Below are 25,173 nucleotides of genomic sequence, written 5' to 3'. Positions count from 1 at the left end.
TTTAACTAATGTCATATCTGGTAATCTCAGTGCGGGATTGCTGGTAAATGATATTAGTGATCACCTGCCAGTATTTACTGTTTTTGCATCACATGATTGAGTGTTTCAAAAGGATTGTAATAGATTGAGTAGAAATGTCACACCAATAACTGTTGATAATTTAAGGGTGGATTTATTATGCCAGAATTGGAATGATGTTTATGTTGATGATGTTGATGAATCTTATGATGGTTTTATTTCTATCATTTCTAAGTTATACGATAAACACTGTCCTCTTGTTAACAAGATATATACTAACCAATACAGCAATAAACCATGGATAACCAAGGGTCTTCAGAGGGCATGTAAAAAGAAGAACTTACTGTATAAACAATTTATAAAATCGAGATCAAAGGAAGCTGAAAGTAAATATAAAATATATAAGAATAAATTAATTCATATTATGAGATTTAGTAAGAAAAGATATTATAGTGACTTACTTGTTAAAAATAAGAATAATATAAAAAATACATGGAATATTTTAAATGAAGTAATAAAAAAGAACAAAAATGGTAGAGATTATCCTTCTTTTTTTCTTTCCAATAATACTGTGATAGAAGATAATGAGACCATTGCTGACCATTTTAATGAATATTTTGTCAATGTAGGTAAAAATCTTGCCAGTAATATTGATTCATTGAGCGTTAAATCTTTTGAAAATAAGATAACATTTAATAAATCTGTGTCAATGTTTGTTGGTGGAACAAATGAAAAAGAAATAATTGATCTGGTGCAGAATTCTAAAAGTAAGAAATCAAAGGACTTCAATAATTTGGATATGGCTTTGTTGAAAAAAATCATTGATTGTATAGTAAAACCTTTCACTTATATTTGTAATATATCATTAAGTTTTGGTAAATTCCCTTCACAGATGAAGATAGCCAAAGTAATACCTTTGTTTAAAACTGGTGACAAACACACTTTTTCAAATTACAGACCTATCTCACTTTTACCCCAATTTTCTAAAATATTAGAAAAAAAATTTGTAAAAAGACTGGATATTTACTTACTAAAGCATGAGATACTCTGTGAAGAACAATATGGATTTAGAAAATCTAGGACTACTTCACATGCATTGATGGATTTCGTGGAAAATATAGCGACTGCAGTCGATAACAAGCAATATACAGTAGGTATTTTTTTTTATTTACAGAAAGCGTTTGACACTCTCAATCATGAAATATTGCTAACTAAATTACAGAAATATGGAATCAGAGGATTAGCATATGACTGGATAAATAGTTATTTACATGGTCGGTATCAGTATGTTCAATACAATAACATTGATTCCAAACTTCGGGAAATTACGTGTGGGGTGCCCCAGGGTTCGGTGTTAGGTCCTTTGTTATTTATTTTATATATAAATGATATATGTTATGTGTCACGGGTACTGAGGTGTGTTCTTTTTGCAGATGACACAACTGTATTTTGCAGTGGTGATAATCTTGAACAGCTTCTGGACACGGTGGTAAACGAACTGGATAAATTTAAGGCTTGGTTTGATGCTAAGAAATTGTCACTTCATCTTGGGAAAACCAAATGTATGATTTTTGGAAATAAACTTGTGCCTAAATGTAAAAGTGTAACCATTAACAATATGGAAATACAGATAGTAACTGAGAACAAATTTCTAGGTGTTATAATTGACAATAAACTCAGCTGGAAACCTCATATAAATTATATAAAATTTAAAATGTCAAAATCTATCGCTATCATGTACAGGGTCAAGGACATATTGTCCCAGGATGGGCTACTCAGATTATATCATTCTTTAATTGTACCATATATGACATATTGTATCGAACTCTGGGGTAACACTTACAAATCAAATACCAATCATGTATTTCTTTTACAAAAACATGCCATCAGAATCATCTGTAATAAACCTTATCTTGAGCCAACGCATTCTCTGTTTATGACTTTAAATTTACTGAAATTTAGAGATTTAGTGGATTATATCACCATACAAACTTTGTACAAAGCTAATAACCAGGCCTTGCCACTTTATGTCCAGAGCCTGTTCAAGATCAGGAAATCTGAATACAGTTTACGAGGATGTATGGTTTTTAAGAAGCCTCCCGTACGTACTAATGTCAAGGGTTTTTGTGTTTCAGTTAAAGGGGTGAAGATTTGGAACAAATGTCCTGTGGAAATTAGATTATGTAGTTCTTTAGTCTGTTTTAAGAAACATTATAAGAAATTAATAATTTCTGGATATAAAGAATCTGGTAACGGTCTCCAGGAAGCAGGGATATTGGATTTGAAAAGTGCATAATCTGGGTGTGGGTGGGGTCAAAGCAGACCATGGAGGATAGAGTCCACTCTTGAGAGGTTCAGCAGGTTCAGGTTCCTCAGATTTGACATAACTCACAACCTGACCTTGGATAGGCACACTGACTGATCCTAACCTTCAGCTGGAGTTTGTCTAAATCTTATCTTCATTCAAACCCTGGCTCAAAGATACACATTCCTGTAATATTGGCTTTGCTTGTAGTTACTCCATCAGTAGAGGTATGAAGAGGTATGAGTTCTTACTGCCATTGTAGTTTACTTTGCCATATTTCTGTTTTCCAGAGGTGCCACAGCCAGAGTTGATGCTGACCACCACGCGAGGCCGAGCAACAGTAGCAGGACTGGATTCTCATCAGGAATACACCCTGCAAATCCTCATTCTCAATGGAACAATGGAGAAACTCCTTGCAAAGAGGCGATTTACCAGTAAGAACCAGTTAGAATTTAAGAATTTACCCCATTTTGAAATAAGGTTGTAACCAGTGGTGGGCACAGTTCCGCTAATCCACTAATTATCGAAGCTAACATTTTCATTAGTGGATTAGCTTTCCAGATAACTTTGAAAACCATCAGCAGACCAATTAGCTTCAGATAAATTTAGTTCTGATAACTTTTAGAACGCTCACATATTTTTGCGGGCATAGTGAATAAAACTTAACAGATAATCAAAGATTTCAGACATCCATGAATGGTAGAGCTCTATCCTCTGCAGGAAGAGGAGAGCTGACTACCACAGAGAAAGGAAGAGGGAGGGAAGAAAAAAATTAACTAATGTACCCATAATGCAATGTGCCATGTGTGTCTAAACGCTAAAACCTTAGTGCATTACTTTAAAGCTAAAACATATAGCTGATATTTTCACTTTGTAAAACGACAGACGCGATGTTCATTTCAATAGCTTGTCCATAATTAGTCTGTTTAAAATTCTAATCATAAGTCAAAACTGTCTGCCGGTGCAAGACTCTAGTGAAATGACCGGCAGGTCTGTATGGAAATTATCTTTTTTTTTTCCCTCTCTCTTTTCTGTCTGATCATCAGGTCTCTTTTGGTGAGAGAAGGCCAGTCTGAGACAGAAGCGCTGACTCGTTGTGTCAGTAGCTGCTGTGTACTGAAGTCAATACTGAAAGTTATCGGTTTAGCTTTTATCTGTAACTTCCGCTAAACCTTTTAGGGATTTATCAGTTCAGATTTATAAAAGTAAACTTTTCAGTTAGCGGGTTAGGGCTGTAACATAACAAAATGTGGAAAAAGTGAAGTGTTGTGAATACTTTCCGGATGCACTGTGGTCCTGGTGTTGTGCTCAATTTGTCCTGCTGCCATATTTGTCATGTCCTGCTGCGAAATCTTGTGAGGCTTTCAACACTGCCAAATAGCTTTGAACACTGCCAAAGTCATCCTCCTGAGTCCTCTATTGATCATGAAGTGAAGTAAAAATCCCCCCTATCCAAAGCAAACATTAAATTGTACGTACTTGAGCAAGGAAATGTAAACTCCAGTTCCTGTGCTAGGAAAGGTGACGGTCTAGTTGTTAAAGGACATGTCGCACCAAAATCATAACATTTTAGATTTAGGCTGTTAGCGACTATCCGATGATCCACCGGGATTAGTTTGTACACTTCCGTGTCCGGTTTCAAAGTATACGGCATTTGCAACAAACAGCTATGGAGACTTCTGGAAACAAAGTACTCAAGTGTTTCCAACAGCGGTGACATAGCTTTTAGAGATGTCCCAGCACACGCTTGAATGGACTATATCTGCTAACATTAAGAACTGAGCCACAGATTAATTCCAAAGTTTACATAAGTGTGATGTCATGTGATATGATGACTCGTTTTTAAGTGATAACTGTTACTTTTGATGCAGTCACAGTAAAAGCAGCAGCCGTGAGAACATTTGATGCACCTGCACGGCCATTAGTCATAAATGCAGCCTGTTGAAAACAAAACACTTAGAAGTGTTGTATATAACTGCGAAAATTCTAAAAATGTAAATTTGTGTGATCAGGCAGCCTGTGACAAATGTCACGGAGACATTCCACGTTCACAGCAGCAGTAAAACAGCTGAGAGGTGCACGTTAAAACAGCGTGCTGCGCCACACAAACACATTCCACATCAAAATTCCCACCGTCTCTCTCAAAGTAAAATAAAAATAAAACCAACCAGCTCCACTGAGGAGAACTTTATGACTGAACATGCCACTCACCCATTTGTAAAGATTTCCAAATGTAAGTCCACACCATCAAAGAAGCCTTGTGCGTGATCGCCAGTCTGAAAATGATAGAGGTCCACTGTAAGTCTTCACTCATGGATGGCCCGCCGAGAACATGTCCAGCTCCACTACAATTCCTCACATGGATCGCCAGCCAGAGAACATGTCCAGGTCCACAAGTCCTCAGGTACGGATCGCACGTGCAATCACCGGCCAGAGAATGTCCAAATGCAGCTCTACCTTCAGCTGAAGCTCTCACAATTGTGGCACGTTATATAAGAAGGACACTATGTATTTTGACTGTAAGAAATACATCTGCATGTCCAAGCAGCCTGTGAAAAACGTCATGGAGATGTCCCACGTCCATGTTCACAGCAGCAGTAAACCAGCATCCTGTCACACAAACTGCAGCATCACCACACAAAATCTTACAGACTCTACAAACGTTCAGAGTTTCAGGGTGAAGTGTGTCGTCTACTGTCTGTTTATCCTCTGTAAATCTGAGCCATCACTTTCGAATGACAGCTCAGAAGCTTTATCGGATGTAGCAGGTTTGTTTCAGTTTGTCTGCCGGTCATCAGGATGCTTCGGCTTTTACTAAAATGTACGTCACATGTCAAGAAATACAGAGAATTGCCAAACTAACTTTCCGGAAATGTACCTACTAATGCTCAGAGTGAGAAGAATAATTACCAACAAAAATTCATCCGCGACCACTAATTCTTAGTGTACGTGCGCAGAGAGACTTACAATCATGAGTACTGTTGTGTTGTCTTAACTGGGACGTTAAATAACGTACGACATGTCCTTTAAACATTGGGCGTCAGACCAGAGGATCCTCGGTTCAAAACCCAACCCACCAGAAAATCACTAAGGATTCTTGGGCGAGGTCCTTAATACCCTATTTGCTCCTGGTGTGTAGTAAGCGCCTTGTATGGCAGCACCCTGACATTGGTGTGTGAATAGGTGAATGCGAGGCAAGTGATCCTTGCTCGTTGTTCTCATTTCTCTGTTGTCATCATTACAAAAATTCCAAAACAATTGTACAGCACTTTGAGCTTCTGATGCAAATGAAAAAGTGCTATATGAATGCAGTCCATTTACTGGGCTGTGTTCCAAGCATTGTGCCACCTCAAAGACCATCAAATGAATCAGAATGACTAATCTGACGACTCTCCGTGCATACACATGAGATTTCGCCATGCGCAATACCAAATATCGGGACATATTTTGATGGTGACATCTGTGGCACGACATTGGGCCACACTGGATTACTTTCACCCCTGCTTCCATTGTTTGCAGTGTCAACCCAACCCAGCAGCTGATAATGCCTTTCTACATACACAATAAAGATCTCTCACTGCCCTTGATTAAAGGGCAGTGAGAGAGTAACAAAAATGTGCTGTATGTGCCATCCTTTTTTGAAGATGTGTTTGTCACTTTTATTATCACGGATTAAAACAAGAACACTCAGAGCACAACACCTTACATGTGTGACACATTCATGCATTTTCACTCTTTGTGATTCAGTAATACAGACGGTTGCCCAGTTCCGGATCACCTTTTTTAAAGTCCCGCTATACGGAGCCATAATGCAACTGAATGTACTTTATTGTGTATTGTTGTATTGGGTATTTGGATGTTATTTAGCTGAAAAAGTCTGGGTGGAGTAGCGCTTCTACTTAAAGTGTGAAGCCACTTTATGTGTGGTGCAAACATTTGCTAGAAACGGATCACTTTTGCCAGTTCCGGATCACAACACTCTGTGTCACTTTGGGTTCATTCCTGGCATCTGGCTGGAGCCCTTCTAATGCAGAATGTTACACACTGTACCCGAGAAAGTGTTTTGAACACAAAATGATAGAAATTATACTTATTAAATGAGAATTTACTTAGTTTCGAAAAGCGCCGTTATACATTTTTACGAGCAAAAAATGAAGTGTGGAGGTGAGATTTCTCACGAATTAAAAAGTAAAAGCCCCTACATTCATGCCCATTCGTGATTTTGAGATGAGCCCCAAAGTCCACAAGGCTCACAACTACAGACACGAGGCTGCTGCTTCAAGTGATCCGGAACTGGCAAATTTTTGCGTCGGAGATAAATGCGTGCAGAAATTAAATAGCAAGACATAACACACTGACATTTTTTACCCAAGTAAGTAAGTGTTTTCCCACTCTAGAACCAAAAACACCGAACGGCTAACTCACCTTTGCTAGGTTTTAGAGATCGTTACTTTAAAACTTGCAGGAATGAGTGAGTCAGAAAAAGCGCAGACACCGGGATGTTTTGATTCCTCTGCTGATCACAAGGATGGCTGGATCCGGTCGAGCTTGTAGTCGTTTGTAGACAAAACATCAATCTGTCCATTGGTACCAAGTATTAACTTATTTGTGTTGATAATGAGAAACGGCGGCACAAAAACTACAGCAGTGATCCAGAACTGGGCAAGTGACTGTACCATTAAGGCATGAATCTGCAGAGCCTTGATTTTCTTCAGTTGTGTCTAAAATTGAAATGGACTGCTTTTATATAGAAGGTTTCCATCTATATCAGAAGCTCAAAGCACTTTACAGTGATGCCTCACATTCACCCATTCACACACTGATGTCAGCATGCTGCCACGAAAAGCGCTCACTACACACTGGGAACAACATGGGGATTAAGGACCTTGAACTGCACGACTGTTTTACCATGTTTATTCCATATTAGCTCCAAACTGTACGAGTTAACCTGTTATCATCTTCAATTTGATGGTTCAAGGTCACCTAAGGTCAAAAGGTCAAGCAATCAATGGAAAGGTGATATGACTTTATATGCGATGTATTTGCAAAAACAAAAAAACAAACCAAAAAAAAAACAAGTTTTTTCATGTTGACATTATGGGATCTTGGGAGTAGAATCACATCATATATATATATATATATATATATATATATATATATATATATATATATATATATATATATATATATATATATATATAATATCGCCTTTGTTTTAGTCACACGACCTTTGACCTTAAAATTCCAAACTCGCTGATGATGGTGACTGTAAGAATGTTTATGAGTTCAATCATACAAATATTTACAATTGTACAAATACAAAGATGCAGCATTCAAGCTTTCACCTCCATGAAATATTTGTTACATTGAAAGAATGGAAAAACATTCATTATTTGCTTTATATAACGGCAAAATGAGAACCTTGTTATTTGATATTTTATTAATTTATAAACAACAGAAAAGGGACTTACATTTTGGTATTCCATTGGTGCTTAACAGTCTAACACAAACTTTAAATTGGAGTCCAAAATTGCGACGATGTCGTGCACTGACTTTGGGTACTTTAAAAAAAGACATTGTGTAGTTCCTCTGTACAGCGAAAAATCACACCAGACATTTCTCCAGCTTTTCATCCTAACAGCTCTTCATGCCTCCAGATGGCTTACAGTGTAGTGGATTTGTTTTTAGGTAGTCAATGTGGCAAGGGAAAGGGAAGTCTGGGTTCCCCTGCTGGAGCTGTTGGTCCGCGACCCGAACCCGGAAAAGCGGTTGAAGATGAGTGAGTGAGTGATTTTAAGTGATATTATTATTATTTTAGCAGCGTGAATTAGCTCATTCAAATTGTCGTCTGCCAGCAAAGCAAACTCCACCATGTTTAGCTAAATGCTGCCCCCGGTAGTGTGAACACACAGTGGACGGGGTATAAAATAGCACATTTCATATAGCACTAAATTGTTTAAAAAAGTCGTCTTTTTTTCCACTAGATTCAGTACAGAATCACATCACATTAAAAATATTATCAAGAAAAACTGGAATTTACTACAATATGATGCTTCTCTGGGTAATGTGTTTTTGGAACCCACTATATTCAGCTTTAAACGTGCGCCTACTTTGAGCGATAAACTTGTTCATAGCTACTTGCCAGCACCTTCAAAAAAATACTTGGCTTTCAGTCAAAAGGTGTGGCAGCTTTAAATGTGGCCAGTGTAACCATTGCTCTAATGTGGTTAAATGTAATACATTTTATGATACACATGGAGATAATACTTATGAAATACAACATTTTATTAATTGTAAAACTACTTTTGTGATTTACAAATTAGAGTGTCCAGTCTGCAATGTGTTTTACATTGGCAGAACTAAACGCCGTTTACAGGATAAAGTCTCAGAGCATAAGTATGCCATAAGAACTAAAAATGACAATTATCCTATGGCTCGTCATTTTAAGGATAAACATAATAGTGATCCTTCTACTTTAAGGGCTATTGGCAATGATCACATACCACAAACTATAAGAGGAGGCAATAGGATAAAACAGCTGAATCAACGCGAGACTTTTTGGATTTTTAGATTAATCTAAAAATCTTCATTGAGACCCGGGTCTCAATGAAGATATAAAATATTGCCATTTCTTTTAAAGAGTTTATTGTCCTAGTGATATGCAATGTATTTATATGTTTGACAGATTTTTGTATTGCTGGGCAGACACTAGGCCCATTTTTGGCCACTTTTTTTTTCTTTTTTTTTCCAGCTTTGAATACCCTTTATCTGACTTTGTTCTCATTGGTTAAGTGATGATCCAATTGTTCACACCTGCTGACCCACCTATTTTGAGGTTTTTAATTAAGACTTGTCTCAGAATGAGTGTTCACTTCCTGATGAAGGCTTCTAGCCGAAACGCGTTGAAGAAGTGCATTTTTTAATTATGATTTGCCCATAAAATAAAGGCATTTTAGCTTTTTTATTAGATGAGTGCCTTGGTATCTAATGTTTTCATTATCGGATTAACTTTTCAGATCATTTTGAATAATTTTTAGACCGCTAACATATTTTTGCAGGCGTGTTGAACAAAGCTTAATACTTACAAACATTTATGAAGTCTGATATCAAAGATTTGAGTTGTTAAGTTGAGTTGTAGGAGATGTACAGTTCTATCCTCTGCAAACAGAGGAGAGCTTGTTCCAGAAGAAACCGCTCTATCCTCTGCAGGCAAAAAGAACTGACAGAAAAAAAAAAATTCTTTTGACCCAATACTGATTTGCTGGCAATATCACCCAAGTCATCCATAGGCATACAGTTTTAACTTATGGTTAAAATTTTAACCAAACTGTTCGGACAAGTTATTTAAATCAATGTCACGTCTGAAGTTTTATAAAGTGAAAATATCAGATATATGTTTTAGTTTCAAAGTAATGCACTAATTTTGAAGGTTCTAGTGTGGACATGGTGTGTCTAGTGCATTATGGGTAATCTCAGTGCATTCACGACAGGAGAAATGCATTTGAGACGCTCTGATCAGGCTCCACACGGACAACAGTATTAAACCCTTTGTACATTGTGCCTAAAACTCTCATGAATATAATCCCTTTGACATCTGTCTGTGTTTGTTACAAAACTACAGAATTAGTACATTATTTAAAATTAAAAGATATGTGTTATATTTTAACTTTGTACAAATGACAGAATTGACATTAATGGAGTTATTCATCCGGATTCATTCGATTTGTAGAATAAAAACCATAAACGATGCTACAGACATACTGTGTGTGTGTGTGTGTGTGTGTGTGTGTGTGTGTGTGTGTGTGTGTGTGTGTGTGTGTGTGTGTGTGTGTGTGTGTGTGTGTGTGTGTGTGTGAGTGTGAGTGAGAGACTGTGTTTAATAGTCACCATAGGTGTATCTGCAACTAATTTCTCAAAATAGACATTCAAAATGGGTTTGACCTTTCAAGGTCAGCCAAAGTGAAAGATCATGTGACCAATAGAAAGGGATGTATTACTTCATATTAGTGTAACTATAAGTTTATTTATAACCAGTCCCTCAAATTAACATTCTAAATAAATTCTTTACATCAGTAGTCAGTTCAGAATTTGATGATGGCTTCTGACCTTCATTTAAGTGATATTATTATTATTTTATTTTTTATTAATTAAACCATTTTTTCCTTGTGTGAACCTCAGTAATTCCACTAAGAAGGGCTACGTATTTGTACATTCCTCGGATTAATAAAGCAAAGTGTACGCATGTTCCTCTTTTAACTGTGCATACAGGCTTCATCTTGATCTGCACTCCCACAGCTGGCCTTTTTATGGATGGTGGTATGCCCTGAATTAAGTACTTGCATATGAATATATTAGTTGGCTTCACTTATCTCTCAGTAAATACAGTGGCAAGAAAAAGTATGTCAACCCTTCAGCTATTGCACATCTGAATGTTGCAATGACATCAAATAAAGAATCAGGCTTCTGTATTAATACGTATATGTGGCGGACATGAATGAGCGGAGCTCTTCAGCATCTCACCATGTCATTTAGGGCCTTCAGACTTTTTTTGAGCAAATGCTTCAGGGGAGCATTAGCATGGCTAAAATCTTTCACCTTCAGTGGTGGGGGCTCCACCCCCCAGACCCCCCTAATTACAGCCCTTTTAACCCTCTGCCACTTTAAGCATTTTTTTAGATATAGATGTAAATTAATATTAAACTTTTCAGCTAGTTGACAGTAGGGCTGTATAATCTGGCCAGTTACCATATCTCAATATTGTCAGATCAATATGATATATGATATGACTATGATTTCACACAAAGTGCAGCACCAGTGAAAATTAAACATTCTTAAACAAAATAGTAATAATACCACACTCATTTAAACACTCATCATAAGGTTAGGAAACAGTGCCCTCCAAAAGTATTGGAACACTTGGTATTTCACACATTGGAATTTGTTTATGCAAATACAAAAAAATATAAAATACAAATACATTATTATGCAAGTACATTATATATATTATGCAAATACAAAAAATATAAAGAATAAAAATTTCTAAAATTATCTTCCTCAAACTCTGAAAGCAAATCTCTAAAATGTGATAATACCTGTAAATAATAATCAGTTTTATTGCCAGTTTTCTTCAGACATGTCAGGGGATGAAAACATGAACATTTCCAACTCACTGAATATGTCTTGAACTTTATTTACATCAATTATGAAGAAATACAAATGTTTCTTTCACCAAAACATCAAATCTAGGCTTTCATCTGAGATGTACTTTAGAGCAAATTGTAGCTGAACTATCAGGTCTTTTTCTTTTAAAGAAAATCCTCCTCTAAACCACTTCATCAGGAAGGTGTATTTTATATTTTTAATTATTTGATATCAATTTGTAGAGATTTGTTTTCAGTTTGAGTTTAAGGTAGATAGTTTTAGATTTATTTATCTAAATTTGTGTCACTCAGACAGCAACATTAAGACGTTATTTAAAAATAAGTTGCCCGGAATTAAAATGGCGACCATGCCTCCTTGCCGGGACATGGCTCAGTGCAACCGCGTCCTCTAGTTCTCATTTATTAACCTCTTTGGATGACGTCCAAGTGGAAAAACAGGGAGAACTTCATTAGTTTTTTTTTTCTTGACCTGAATATTGAGGTTTGCTGACTACAGTAACAGTTTCAGTGAAATTTACTTAAAGCAGCAGCATTGTGCTGTTATACTTGTTTTCTCTTACAAACCAGCGTATCACACTGGGATCAGTCCGGTAAACATTGTGCCTGATATGTGTACATAAGGTGCTAATGTTTTCACCACATCACCTTCTTTTCCAACATTCAAATTGTTGGTGGAAAACTGACCAAAATTGTTGCTGATTTTCCATGCACATTGTTTCCATTTGGTACGAATGTGTGGGAAAATGTGTAAAGAAATGTTTCAATTTTATTGATTAGCAGTGGGATTGGAACTTGCCTTTATTGTCCCTCAGGTGGTCTCAGATATTTCTGTCCCAAATATCAACACTCTATTGTTTCCTAAAGCAGACATTCAGCTCTGTCTCTCTGTTTGTGGGCTCTTTTGACTTTAACCGTATGATTGAGTGTTGCACAGTTCTGGGGTTAAAATGGGTTATCAGTTGCATAATGAGCGACTGTAGTGACTTGTAAGCGGCACAGGCGAGAGCAGTTTCCTGTGTGGAGTAAAGCTTGTCCAGGCAGGCCAGACATGTTGACTTGGATATTTGTAACATTGTGCGTCATGCTGCAGGGATGGCAGTCTGGGAATTCCTTCTTACGCTTTGATTTTACCCCCCTCCGGGGCCGCTTCTTATCTCAGACTGCTGTAGAAGTTGGTAGGTCAGTGTATTTCCTTGTACATTTTACCCACAGTTTGTAGTTTCTGACCTTTAACTCATGACCCCAGGCAAGGCTTTTACCAGTGTTTTTACAGTAAAACAGGAAAGGAAGGGAGTGATATGTTGTAGTAAGGGGATTCATGTTCAGTCATTACACCAGTGCCCAGCGGCAACACATACTGGCGTATTGATTTAGGGCCTGTGTGTCTGTTCTTCTGTCTGTGTGTGAACAAAATAACCCCAAGAGTTTTGATCCGATTTAGACCAAACTTGGTGAAATGAGTGGATTTTAGCTAAGGATGAAATTATTTCATTTTAAGAACTGAATGATTAAATATCAAGGTTGCAAGCCAAAGACAATATTTGGGCCCAATGCTTACAATGGGGGATATCTAGAATACTGATATAAATCATATATCGTCTTTGTTTTAGTCACGCAACCTTTGACCTTAAAATTCCAAACTCGTTGATGATGGTGACTTTAAGAAATTAGCTCAAGCTATGTTACTGTGCAGTCATATACCACAGTTCTGTTAATAACATGAATATTCTGTAAAAAAAAAAAAAAATACACCCCCCCCCCCCCAAAAAAAAACCAAAAACAAAAACAAAAAAGATCTGCCAGGGTATGTAAACGTTTGAGCACAACTATATTTATTTATTTATTTATTTATTTTTTACCTGGAGAAACAAACACAGCCCCTTGTGTTCCAAAGAGGTTTCCCATCCAAGTACTAACCAGGCGCCACACTGCTTAGCTCCTCAGATCTGACAGGATCAGGCTGACACAGAGATGAACCTTTGGTATATATTGAATGAAAACTTGAATATATTGAATGAACCTTGAGAATATTGAATGAACCTTGAGAATATTGAATGAATCTTGAGAATATTGAATGGAAGCTTGAATGTATTAATGAACTTTGAGAATATTGAATGAACCTTGAGAATATTGAATGAACCTTGAGAATATTGAATGAACCTTGAGAATATTGAATGGAAGCTTGAATGTATTAATGAACTTTGAGAATATGGAATGAAATCAAACTTGAAATTTTGTCTGAAGCTATATAAGCCTTTTGATCATTCTCATATCTATGACACTGCAACAAAGGACACGCGCCTAAAAATGTCAGCATAGGAAATATATCAGTACTTTATTGAATTAGGTTTTTTTGGCTGGAGCTAATCAGATTCCAGGTGATGTCAATACTTTAGAACATACAACACGGCAATTTGAAGATCACATTTCAGTAACTGCACTATTCCTAGTTATTGTGAGCAATCGAGCCCCACAAAATCTTGCTGAGATAACTTTATGTAGTATTCTTGAAGGTATTTATATGGCTAACACAATGGCCAGCAGGTCGTCGACCAAACAGAGTAAAACTTCTTCATCAGAAGAATGACATTCCGTTAAGTTACCTCTATTACTTTGGGCAGCGCATGCACTTACTAAGGTGTCTTCATTACTTAAGATTGCTGCCACAAAGTTGTCTGCTGAATTACTCTTTTTGCTGCCATGAACCTGAGCTGGCTGAACTGCAAACAGCAGATGGCAGGAGTGGGTTGAAATTTGGTTCCAAATTCACAAGTTTCATTCAATATACATTCAAGTTTCCATTCAATATTTTCAGATTTTCTTGTTTGGCATGCCATATATATATATATATGTGTGTGTGTGTGTGTAGAAACATGTCAAGGATGATCTGAGCTTCATGGCAAAGGGTGTGAATACTTGTATAAATGTAGTTTCTTAGGTTTTATTTTTAACCCTCTCATCACTCATCTTCAACTGCTTATCCGGGATCAGGTCGCGGGGGCAACACGTCTAGTCGGCTACCCCAAACTTCCCTTTCCCGGGCAACATTGACCACTTCTGACGGGGATCCCAAGGTGTTCCCAGCCCAGAGTGGAGCTGTAATCTCTCCACCTAGTCCTGGGTCATCCCCGGGGTCTCCTCCCAGATGGACGTGCCTGGAACACCTCCGTAGGGAGACACCCTAGGGAGGTTTGTTATTTATAACAATTTGCAAAAATCTAAAAAAAAACTTTTCACGTTATTGTTGTGTGTAGAAATTTGAGGAAAAGAATGACTTTCATCCATTTTTGTATAAAACTGTAACATAAAATGTGGAAAAGTGAAGGTGCACTAGTTTTCTATCTATCAGCAGATTAATATATAAACAAGATAATTAACCATTTGTAATAGAATGTTTCTTCTCCATTAAAGCTCCTTAACCTCCTAAAAACATGCACATTAGTGTCTGTTCCCAGGCACCTGACCGTGGCTGACCACTGCTCCTAGTGGTTGAATTGTGCCTAACTGTAATTAGGATGGACACATTTCATGGTATGTACAGTGACAATAAAGGCCTTTCTTACATCTGCAGGGCCGTATATAGGAATGTGAAAGGGAGGTTCAAATCCTTGAGTTGGGGGTCCAGTGGGCCGCAGGGCCCCCGGTGGGGTCGAGGGGCAACGCCCTTGTGGGGGGCTCAGGGGGGCAAAGCCCCCCGAAGCAGAAGCTTTTTGAGGATTTCGAGGGGTAAAAAGCTACATAAATTTCATTTGAAACCCAAAATGTATCATTTTAGGAAATACATTTTTATACACAAATAGTCCTTGCTTGGGATTGGATCAGTTGCCATAAGAACCACCCAGGAAGAACCAAGATAACATTAATGCAAACTTTATACCTGCCTGTCGGTTGCGAATGACGCAACCGACAGGTGTGAAAAAACTCACGCATGCGCACGAAGGTTCAAGCTTGGCTGATGCAAGCGCACATGATTCAAATCCATATAGTTTTTGCAAAAAATAAAAAGGTTGGATAGTTTTCTAACAGACCTCGTATTTAGCAGTATTAATATTCGCGTTTACATTATGAATATGTACGTATATGTACATTATGTATTAAAATAGCGGTATTTAATTTGGCGACCTTGTTTAACTCGCAAAATTCGCATAATAAATCCCACGCGAATATTTGCACCTTTACAGTATTTGCAACAGGAAGGAGAAACTCCCTTTATTTCTCAGCTTATACATACAAACATGTTTTTACAAACCAGAAAAGTGTAATTGTGTGTCTACATGGGTATTTACAAGCCTACTAATCTGTTTGATATCAGAGGAGGATAGGGACCAGGGAGCAAAAATTCTCAACCACCATGGGAAAAGTTTATCTAGCAGTTTCCCCTTTCATCACATAAGGGATTACTCTGGCAGAGGAAACTGAAACTTGAGGGTGTGTGATAATAGCTGTGTAACAGTTAGTGCTTGTTGCTTATTATCAATGAAAAGAAAATACAGAACATTGATATCCAGATCAGAAAAAAATCAGCAGAAAAAAATCAGCAGAATTCTCGGGGGGTGGGGGGGTTCGGTTGAACCCCCTGAACCCCCTCTATATACAGGCATGCATCTGCATCCCACATTTGTGTGGTCAAAGATGTTTCACATGAATTTTCGATATCTGGCTGGGAATCTTTGTTGCATGTCAGCTCTCTTTGTCTCTCCTGCAACAAAATACAGACATTTGACCACTTTGTTAATGCAGGTATTTCATCTCCCTTGTTTTTCCTTTTTTGTTACCACCATTTGTGAATACCTGCAAGCAGCTAGTATGGCAAAGTAAACTTCCTAACAGATCTCTAGTTGAGATGTGATTTTTATTTTTATTTTTTTTAGTCTGCATCATTGAATGTTCTTGACTTGTCCTCTTCAGTTACAGAAAACAGAAGTTACGAGTATGTGATTTGTAGTTTTTTTTTAAAATATTGTGGATATATATCCATTTGATTTTAGAAAAAAATCTAGTTTTTTTCCCCACAAACATTTGACTTTCTGTGAGGTACTAGACTTCTGCATCACAGACAGTATTAAAAGCATTATTGTGTGATTCCACCACTAAAGTTGCACCTTCTCTTGGTCTTCTCCAGTGAAGGGTCTGCGTGAAGAAGAGGTGATCCGTAGCGGTAGTCGAGAGCAGAGAAAGAAGATGCTGCCTGGTGCGTCAGGATCAGGAGACTTGGATGATGTAACAGAGGCTGTGATGGGCCTGCCAACAGTTATTTACGAGGACACTATGGTCACCACCACTACTCGTGCAGGTAGTGCACAGAAACAACCTGGTACGATTGCAGTGTGACTGTTTGGGTCAGTACAGCACAAGTTCACACCAAGCCTCATTCATGGTAATTACCAGTGACACAAATCAGTTTGTGTATAACTGCAGGCTGGATCAGGATGAATGGTCACATCCAGGAGTCGTTCATTGAGAAATAGCAGTTTGGGGCTTTAGGCTTCTGAAGCCCATAACTCTCCTGGTGCCATGTCAAGATTTGGAGCCACCAAGCTGTATTTCTACCAGACTGATGATAAGCTGAAGAGCTGGTTGTACAGAATGCATGCAGTTTTATGGTGCAAGTACCAGCTGAGTAAACCTTGCACACCGATCAGTACACAACTGACATCTGCTGCCAGTAGAATGCAATTCTTCTTCCCCTGGCTGAGGGTTAAAAGCTGCCAAACTGATAAGCTAAAAATGAGCTGGTAGACCACATGATCTCACCAGAGGAATCGGAATTTGAAATACAAACAGTCCTTGGCAATGGACATGGCATGCAGCTCACCAACAGCAAGGAGATAAACAGTATTACTAGACAACGGTCTCAGACTATTTTGGTCCAAGGGAGGGCAAGGGCCATAGGCATGCCCCATGAAGGCACTCATACAATGTGTGAGGCCTTAACCGGAAAGCATCTGTCAAACAACCGAAGGTTAAGGATGCCAAATAACCCCCCCATCCCCCAGCTGTGACACGAGATCCCAGGTACTCTGTGGAGAAGCTGATGAATCACAGGGAACAAAGGAGTATTGTGTGGTTCCTTCAGTCTGTCCTGTGAAGTGTCAGCATGAGCAATGGAAGAGGTGGGAAAGCATATATAGGACATTCTCGTCCTGTCGGTTCACATGATAAACTGTTGAAATGAACAAGGACATGTTTTCCATCTAAGAAAGGAAGAACATCAAATTCTCCTGGCTGAGGATCAAATTTAATGTGTCTAGCTCTAACACATTTATGTGCTGGAGCTTGTGTTGAAGGCCCCAGGTGCCCCTGACGGCCGTTTGATTCCACACCGCCACCCAGCCTGTGACATGGGATCTCGGGATGGATACTCATTTCAGATGAGTATCCGCTAGGGATAAAGCATTTTTGACGGGTACGAGCATGATACGAGTACTGTCTTCACACTTCTTCACACTCTGCGGTTGGCCAGTCACACACAGCGCCTGCCCCTCCCTACACAGACACGTCTCTCTGCAGCCTCTCGCACACACATAGACAGGGACTGATCTCTCTGTGCTTGACTCTATCTCATGTTGCTCTCTCAGTACTCCTTAAGATTTCTTCAGCTCGCCTCTTTTTCAGTTTGTATGATATTTAAAGTTACTTGATAAACTTGTTTTGTAATGTACGCGGTGCTTTTGACAAGACAGAGCTGAAAATGGGTTGTGTCGCGTCGGTCACAGCCTCCACTTCGGCCGGGTTTTGTATTTTTTTTTCTTTTTAACCATTTGTTTGCTCTTTGTTTTGTTGGTGATATAAAGTCAGTTGGAAAACTTTGCTCATACTGAACGCGGTACTTTTGAGAAGAATACAGTGAACAAGGCTGACATTTCCCTGTTTGCCATCACTGGATGTTTGCATTAATCACCAAGTTCACACAGATCATCAAAAAAATAGTCTTGTACTTACACACTTACACACGTACACACATATCGCTGAACACACAAAGTAGCCAATATTAATATTTTTATTGAATATGGCTGCATGCAGTATCTGACATTTTCTCACTGCAGTTCATAAAAATAAATTGGTCATAAATTGAACAACCTCTCTCCCTCCCTCTAACACAGTTACTCAGTCACACACACGTACACACGCAACACCTTAATCAATATTGTTTAACTTTGTGTGGAAAAAAATGCGAAGAACGTTAGGTAGTAAAAATAAATAAATAACTGAAAAAAAATCACAGTTTGATCATAAAATTTAAAAAAAAGTTGTGTTGAGACAACTTTTGTTCATGCATACTTAGTTCATAATTTCTGACGACATTGAATGTCAATTCTGAGGCTGTTCTGTTATTCATTCATACACTTAAGAATATTCATGTTCTGAGTTTATAAAAACAACTTGTTCCATAAATAGTTCTTTTACTTTTGTGATCAAAAACATTGAATGTCAATTCTGAGGCTGTTCTGTAAATATTCATTCATACATTTACGAATATTCATGTTCTGAGTTCCTAAAAATCTTGTTTTGTAAATAGTTCTCTTACTTTTGTGATCAAAAACATTGATTTGAATCACACTTTTGAGGCTGTTCTGGAAATAGTTTTCAAATAAACAATAAATATAGCAACTTCTGATCAATCCAAATCAATTTCACACTTAAAATAATGTACTGATTTAAGCCGCAGCCATTTTGGGTTAAATCATGCCCACTTCCGGTTTACGCTCCTCCTACTACGAGTACAGATAGGGATACAGATCATTTAGATGGTTGAAAAGATACAGATAAAGATAGTGGTGTACTTGCCCATCCCTAATGGCATCTGTTAATACTCTGACCCAACAGGAAGGACTTGAACCCAAGGGTACACTGCTGCACAGATACAGTATGCCCTGCTTGTCCGTGGATCTAGGGAATGAAGGCATTGGCTCAAGACTTTTACCTTCCTGTTCCAGTGTCTCTTGAGTTTGATGTCCCAGACTGTTGACTGAAAGGACCCTCAAAGGTTCACCAGTTGTTGTTGCTGTTAATTTTCCTAGCAACTGGAGGAAGAGTCTGGAGTTCAGCTGTTCACCTCTCTGAAACTGTGAGACAAGACTGAGAATGTCATCCATACTCTGGGGTGAGGGAAAGGTGCTCACTGATACCAAATCAAGGCCATCACAAATTACAACAATCTGCTGGGTGGGAACTATTTAAAGCACTTTTTATATTCCTAGTGAGTCCTATCAGGGTCATGTGGGTCAATAGAGCCATTGTGTCACAGACTGCCTGCTGTCTGGAGGACATACAGTTGTGGAGGGATGTTTCATAACACTTACCATGGGCATGAATGTCATAGTAATTTTGGGCTACTAATGATGTCCTTGACCTGTTCTTTTGTCAGGGTGGAATGATTGTACAGCATCTATAATATGTATATTTCGCGGACATGAACGAGCGAAGCTCTTCAGCATCTCACCATGTCATTTAGGTCCTTCAGACTTTTTTGAGTAAATGCTTCTGGGGACCATTAGCATGGCTAAAAACCTTCAGCCTCAACTGTGGCTCTCTTAACCCCCCCCCCCCCCCCCCCCAAAGCGTTTTTCTTTAATTACGTCTCACATGCCTGGGAAGTCCTCACCCTCTCACTTAGATAATTCAGTTTATTTTCACACTGTATTTAAGTCCTTCACACTTTATTTTCAATAAATGCTTCTGAGGAGCATTGGCATGACTAAAAGCCTTCAGTGAAGCTCCCCAGACCCAGACCCCCTGCCTACAGCTTTCTGCCATTTTAAGCATTTTTTTTTATGTGGATGTAAATTAATATTCAAACCTTTCAGCTCATTGACAGTTTGGCTGAACAATATGGGCAAATTATTACATCTCAGTATTGAAGCTAAATATTATATCTTCATCGATATGATATACGATATGACTATGATTTCATACAAAGTGTAGCAACAGTGAAAAATAAGCATTCATAAACAAAACACTAACAATACCACACTCATTTTGCACTAATCATAAGGTTAGGACACAGTGCCCTCCAAAAGTATTGGAACAGTTGGTATTTCACACATTTTAATTAGTTTATTCCATTTCAAATCCAAGAAATACAATTTTTTATTTTAATTAATTTATATCAAGTTTTAGAGATTTGCTTTCAGTTTAATTTTAAGGAAGAGTTGTAGATTTATTTATTTATTTTGTATTTGAAATAGCATAAACAAATTAAAATGTGTGAAATACCAAGTGTTCCAATACTTTTGAGGTTAATTGAGAAACACTCAGTGAAATGCATTGTCTTGGTGTCACTCAGAGAGCAAAATTAAGAGGTTATTTAAAAATAAGTCCTTCAGACAGCGAAATTAAGAGGTTCTTAAAAAAAGTCCTCCAGAGAGCAAAATTAAGAGGTTATACATGTTTTATGCAGAACAGAGGAGGAGTAAATTAGCTGTATTTCTTTCAGCCTGAGCATTCTTCACTTTATATCTCATATAAGCCCACAGAATCAGTTGCTGTGTGCTTGTTTTATTCATCTAAAATCTCCCGAGAGACACGTGTATATATAAGACAACCCGAAATAAAGAAGAAATGCCACTTTTAACAACTGGGACCTCATTTCTGGCATAAAATACTGTCATTTATTCACCAATGTAACTTTGGTGTCATTAGGAGTCCGTGGTTCAGACGATGTGTTTAGGTTCAAATCTGGCTTGAAGATTATTCTTCTTCTACTAAAGTGGATTCGAACTTCTTGTGGTACACAGTGCCAGTGACTGTACAGGAGGGACCTAGCAGTCAATATGTGTCACCCATTTCAAAATGCAGCTCTTTTCAACAAGACTTGCAGTGCCGTAACATGTCAATCATCTGTGTCCAATCAGAGGAGGCAGGGGGAGTCCAGTGCCACCCTGACCCTGGCTCTAGTGCTGCCCATGCCAGGAAGTGCTCGACATTTGATATTTCCTGTTTCACTGTGAACTCAAAATTTGACACTTCCTGTTTCAGTCTCAATTTGCCACTGAATTCCCATGAGATGCCATGAGATCTCAAGTGTCATCCAGGACATGTTCAACATTTAACATTTCTCTTTTTTTAATCACAAAAAGGCTACTTTACTTTAGCTAGCAGTGTAAAAACTTTTTATAAGAAAACATTTGACATTTCCTCATTCACTGTGGACTCAAAATTTGGCACTTCCTGTTTCAGTTTCAACTTGCCACTGAATTCACGCGAGATTCTATGAGTGTGGTAAGTCATCTTTATACGAGCGAAATGACGCGCAGCAGCGCGAAGCTCGCTCATGGTACACTGTGGCCCAAACAGGAAGTGCCAAATTCTTAATCCGAAGTGAAACAGGAAATGTCAAATGTCAAACACTTCCTGGATCGACAGATGAGATCACATGGAATCTCGCGGGAACTCATTGACAAGCTCACCGAGGTCCTCAGGGCCTTCTACAGCAGGAGAGTGTCCTGTCCTGCTGCCTCCCTGTGTGGTATGTTGGCTGCACGGTGGCAGAGAAGAAAGCGCTGCAGCGGGTGGTGAAGTCTGCACAGAGGACCATCGGATGCAGCTTACCACCCACTGGGGACATCAACATCTCCAGATATAGAGACAGAGCCACCTGCATCCTCCAAGACTCCACCCACCCTGCGCACAGTCTGTTCACACCCCTTCCCTCTGCAAGGAGGCTGTGCAGCATCCAGGCAAAAACATCCAGACTGAAAAACAGCTTCTACCCGAACGCTGTCAGACTGTTGAACAGTTCAACATCCACCACCAAACTGTGAACATTGCACTACATGCACATTGTCACCTTCTTAATACTCTAATGCTGCTGCTGACCCCGTGCCTTGTATATATATTCTATGGCCACAGGGGTGCGCATATTGCACATTGCAAAAGTTTATACTGCAAAAGTTTATACAATAGGTTAGGTTTAAAAAAATTCTCTCAGTTAACTACACCAAGACCTGGAGAAACTGCATTTCGTTCTGCCTGTAAGCGTCAAGTGACAATAAAAGTGAGTCTGAGTCTGAGTCTTAGACACTACACTTAAAAAAAACCAAACAAACAAACAAACAAAAAAACTGGCCTCTTGAATTTTTGATAGGCGGCCAGGTAGGGGTCAAATGAAGAATTACACAGGGGTCAAAATTTAAAAATGCTCCAATCAAATTGAAAACTACATCACGTTACTTGTCTGATTATAACGATTCCAAAAAGGTATAGTTTGGGCTATCTGTAACTGAGTGTTATGGAGTTTTGCGGTAAAAATGGCAAGAATGGTGACAAAGGTCAATTTCAGTTTGTACAGGGGTCAAAAGTTAAAGAGTTGCTCTAATTTTGGTAAAAAAAAAAAAAAAAATACAATTTATTGGTTGAGTTAAAAGGATTCATAAATGGAATAGTTTTGACAGTGCTGAATGTTTGATCTCCAAAGTAAAGGCCAAACAAGGTCAATGTCCATTGGATTCTATAACATGTGACATATGTTACCCTGTAACATGAACTTAGCATGACACATGATGGAAACTGTTACTTTTTAAAATCCAATTAACTCAACTAATAATTTGCATCATTTTTTACCAAAATTGGAGCAACTTTAACTTTTGACCCCTGTACAAATTAAAACTGACCTTTGTCACTATTCTTGCTGCTTTACCTCATAACTCCATAACATTCAGTCACAGATTGTCCAAATGATACCTTTTTGGAATCTTTATGATCAGACAAATAATGTGCTGTAGTTTTCTATATGATTGGAGCATCTTTTAATTTTGACCCGTGTAATTCTTCAATTGGCCCCTACCGGGCTGCCGATTGAAAAATTCAAGTGGTCAATCAGTTTTTCCAAAAGAGTTCATGTCTATGGATTATTTGTGCCAAATTTGATGCTTGTATCATCATTTGCAGGATTCCACTCTAAATATTCTGCTGCACTATATATGAGATGTAAGATGCTGCTCCTCATTGTTTCTCAGTTGTCCTCAAAAGTATTGGAACACTTGGTATTTCACACACTTTAATTTGTTTATTCCATTTCAAATATATTTTTTTCTAAAATTATCATTAACTCAATATTAACTCAATCTGAAAGCGAATCTCTACAACTTCATATAAATAAATTAAAAACATAAAATCCAACTTCCTGGTGAAGTTGTGTTGAGGAGGATTTTCTTAAAAAGAAGACCTGAAAGTTCAGCTACAATTTGACAGAAAGTACATTTGAGATGAAAGTCTAGATTTGATGTTTTGGCAAAAGAAACTTTTATATTTCTTCATAATTGATGTAAATAAAGTCCAAGACATATTCTGTGACTTGGAAATGTTCATGTTTCCATCCCCTGACTTGTCTGAAGAAAACTGGCAATAAAACTGATTATTATTTACAGGCATTATCAAATTTTAGAGACTTCCTTTCAGTTTGAGTTTGAGGAAGATAATTTTAGAAATTTTATTCTTTATTTTTTGTATTTCTTGTATTTAAAATGGCATAAACAAATTAAAATGTGTGAAATTCCAAGTGTTCTAAAACTTTTGGAGGGCACTGTTTCCTAACCTTATGATGAGTGCAAAATGAGTGTTATTACTGTTTTGTTTAAGACTGTTTCATTTTCACTGGTGCTGCACTTTGTGTGAAATCATAGTCATATGGTATATCATATTTGTATTACAATATTGAGATATGATAATTTGGCCATCTTGTACAGCCCTACTGTCAACTAGCTGAAGACTTTGAATATTAATTTACATCTACATTAAAAAAAATGCTTAAAGTTGCAGGGGTTAAGAGGGCTGTAATTCGGGGAGTCAGCTGAAAGGCAAAAAAGAAAAATGCTTAAAAAGGCAGGGGGTCTTAAAGGTTTTAGTCATGCTCATGCACCCAAGAACCATTTTACTGAAAAAAGTCTGAAGGACGTAAAGGACATGGTTAGATGGTGTGGAGCATATGAGAGGCAAATAAAGAAAAATGCTTAAAAAGGCGGTGGGGGGGCTCCAGAAGCTGAAAGGTTTTAGCCATGCTAATCTCCCCTGAAGCATTTACTCAAAAAAAGTTTGAAGGACCTAAATGACATGGTGAGATGCTGAAGAGCTTCACTCGTTCATGTCCATGACATATACATACTATTAAAAGCGTGAGTGATTTTAAGTTCAATATATGTACATAATGGGCAGCACGGTGGCTTAGTGGTTAGCACTGTTGCCTCACAGCGAGAATGTCATGGGTTAGATTCCTGTGGCCTTTCTGTGTGGAGTTTGCATGTTCTCCCCGTGTTTGCGTGGGTTTCCTCCGGGTGCTCCGGTTTCCTCCCACATCCAAAGACATGCAGGTTTGGTGGATTGGAATCTTTAAAATTGTCCTTAGGTGTGCGTGTGGGTGTGTCTGTGTTTGTTTGTCTATTTGTGGCCCTGTGACAGACTGACGTCCTGTCCTGGGTGTACCCCGCCTCATGCCCTATGACTGCTGGGATAGGCTCCAGCCCCCCGCGACCCTTAATTGGACTAAGCGGTAGAAGATGGATGGACGGATATATGTACATAATATAATTGGAAATGTGTTAAAAATACATGGATGAGACAAGAAAGTGAAAACACTTCTTTCCATTGTGGTCTATTTAAAAATCTAATGACAAAATAGAAGTAGAAATGAAATAATAATAGTGTATATGATAATAAGAACCAAAACAATTTAGAAATACATTAAGACAGTAA

The 25,173-nt window shown here is 38.1% G+C and overlaps 1 protein-coding gene across 1 annotated transcript in view; it reads left to right on the top strand.

The window, feature by feature from the left end:
• Positions 1-25,173, top strand: part of LOC117512161 (collagen alpha-1(XX) chain) — a 166,271-nt gene that overhangs the window by 30,181 nt on the left and 110,917 nt on the right. Inside the window, exons 4-5 of the mRNA XM_034172138.1 lie at positions 2,614-2,757; positions 16,607-16,777. Of these exons, the coding sequence (XP_034028029.1) occupies positions 2,614-2,757; positions 16,607-16,777 (315 nt within the window). The remainder of the gene's footprint in view (positions 1-2,613; positions 2,758-16,606; positions 16,778-25,173) is intronic.

Source organism: Thalassophryne amazonica, chromosome 6 (genome assembly GCF_902500255.1).
Source record: "Thalassophryne amazonica chromosome 6, fThaAma1.1, whole genome shotgun sequence".
Classification (NCBI taxonomy): domain Eukaryota; kingdom Metazoa; phylum Chordata; class Actinopteri; order Batrachoidiformes; family Batrachoididae; genus Thalassophryne; species Thalassophryne amazonica.
This window is presented reverse-complemented; position numbering and strand designations above follow the sequence as displayed.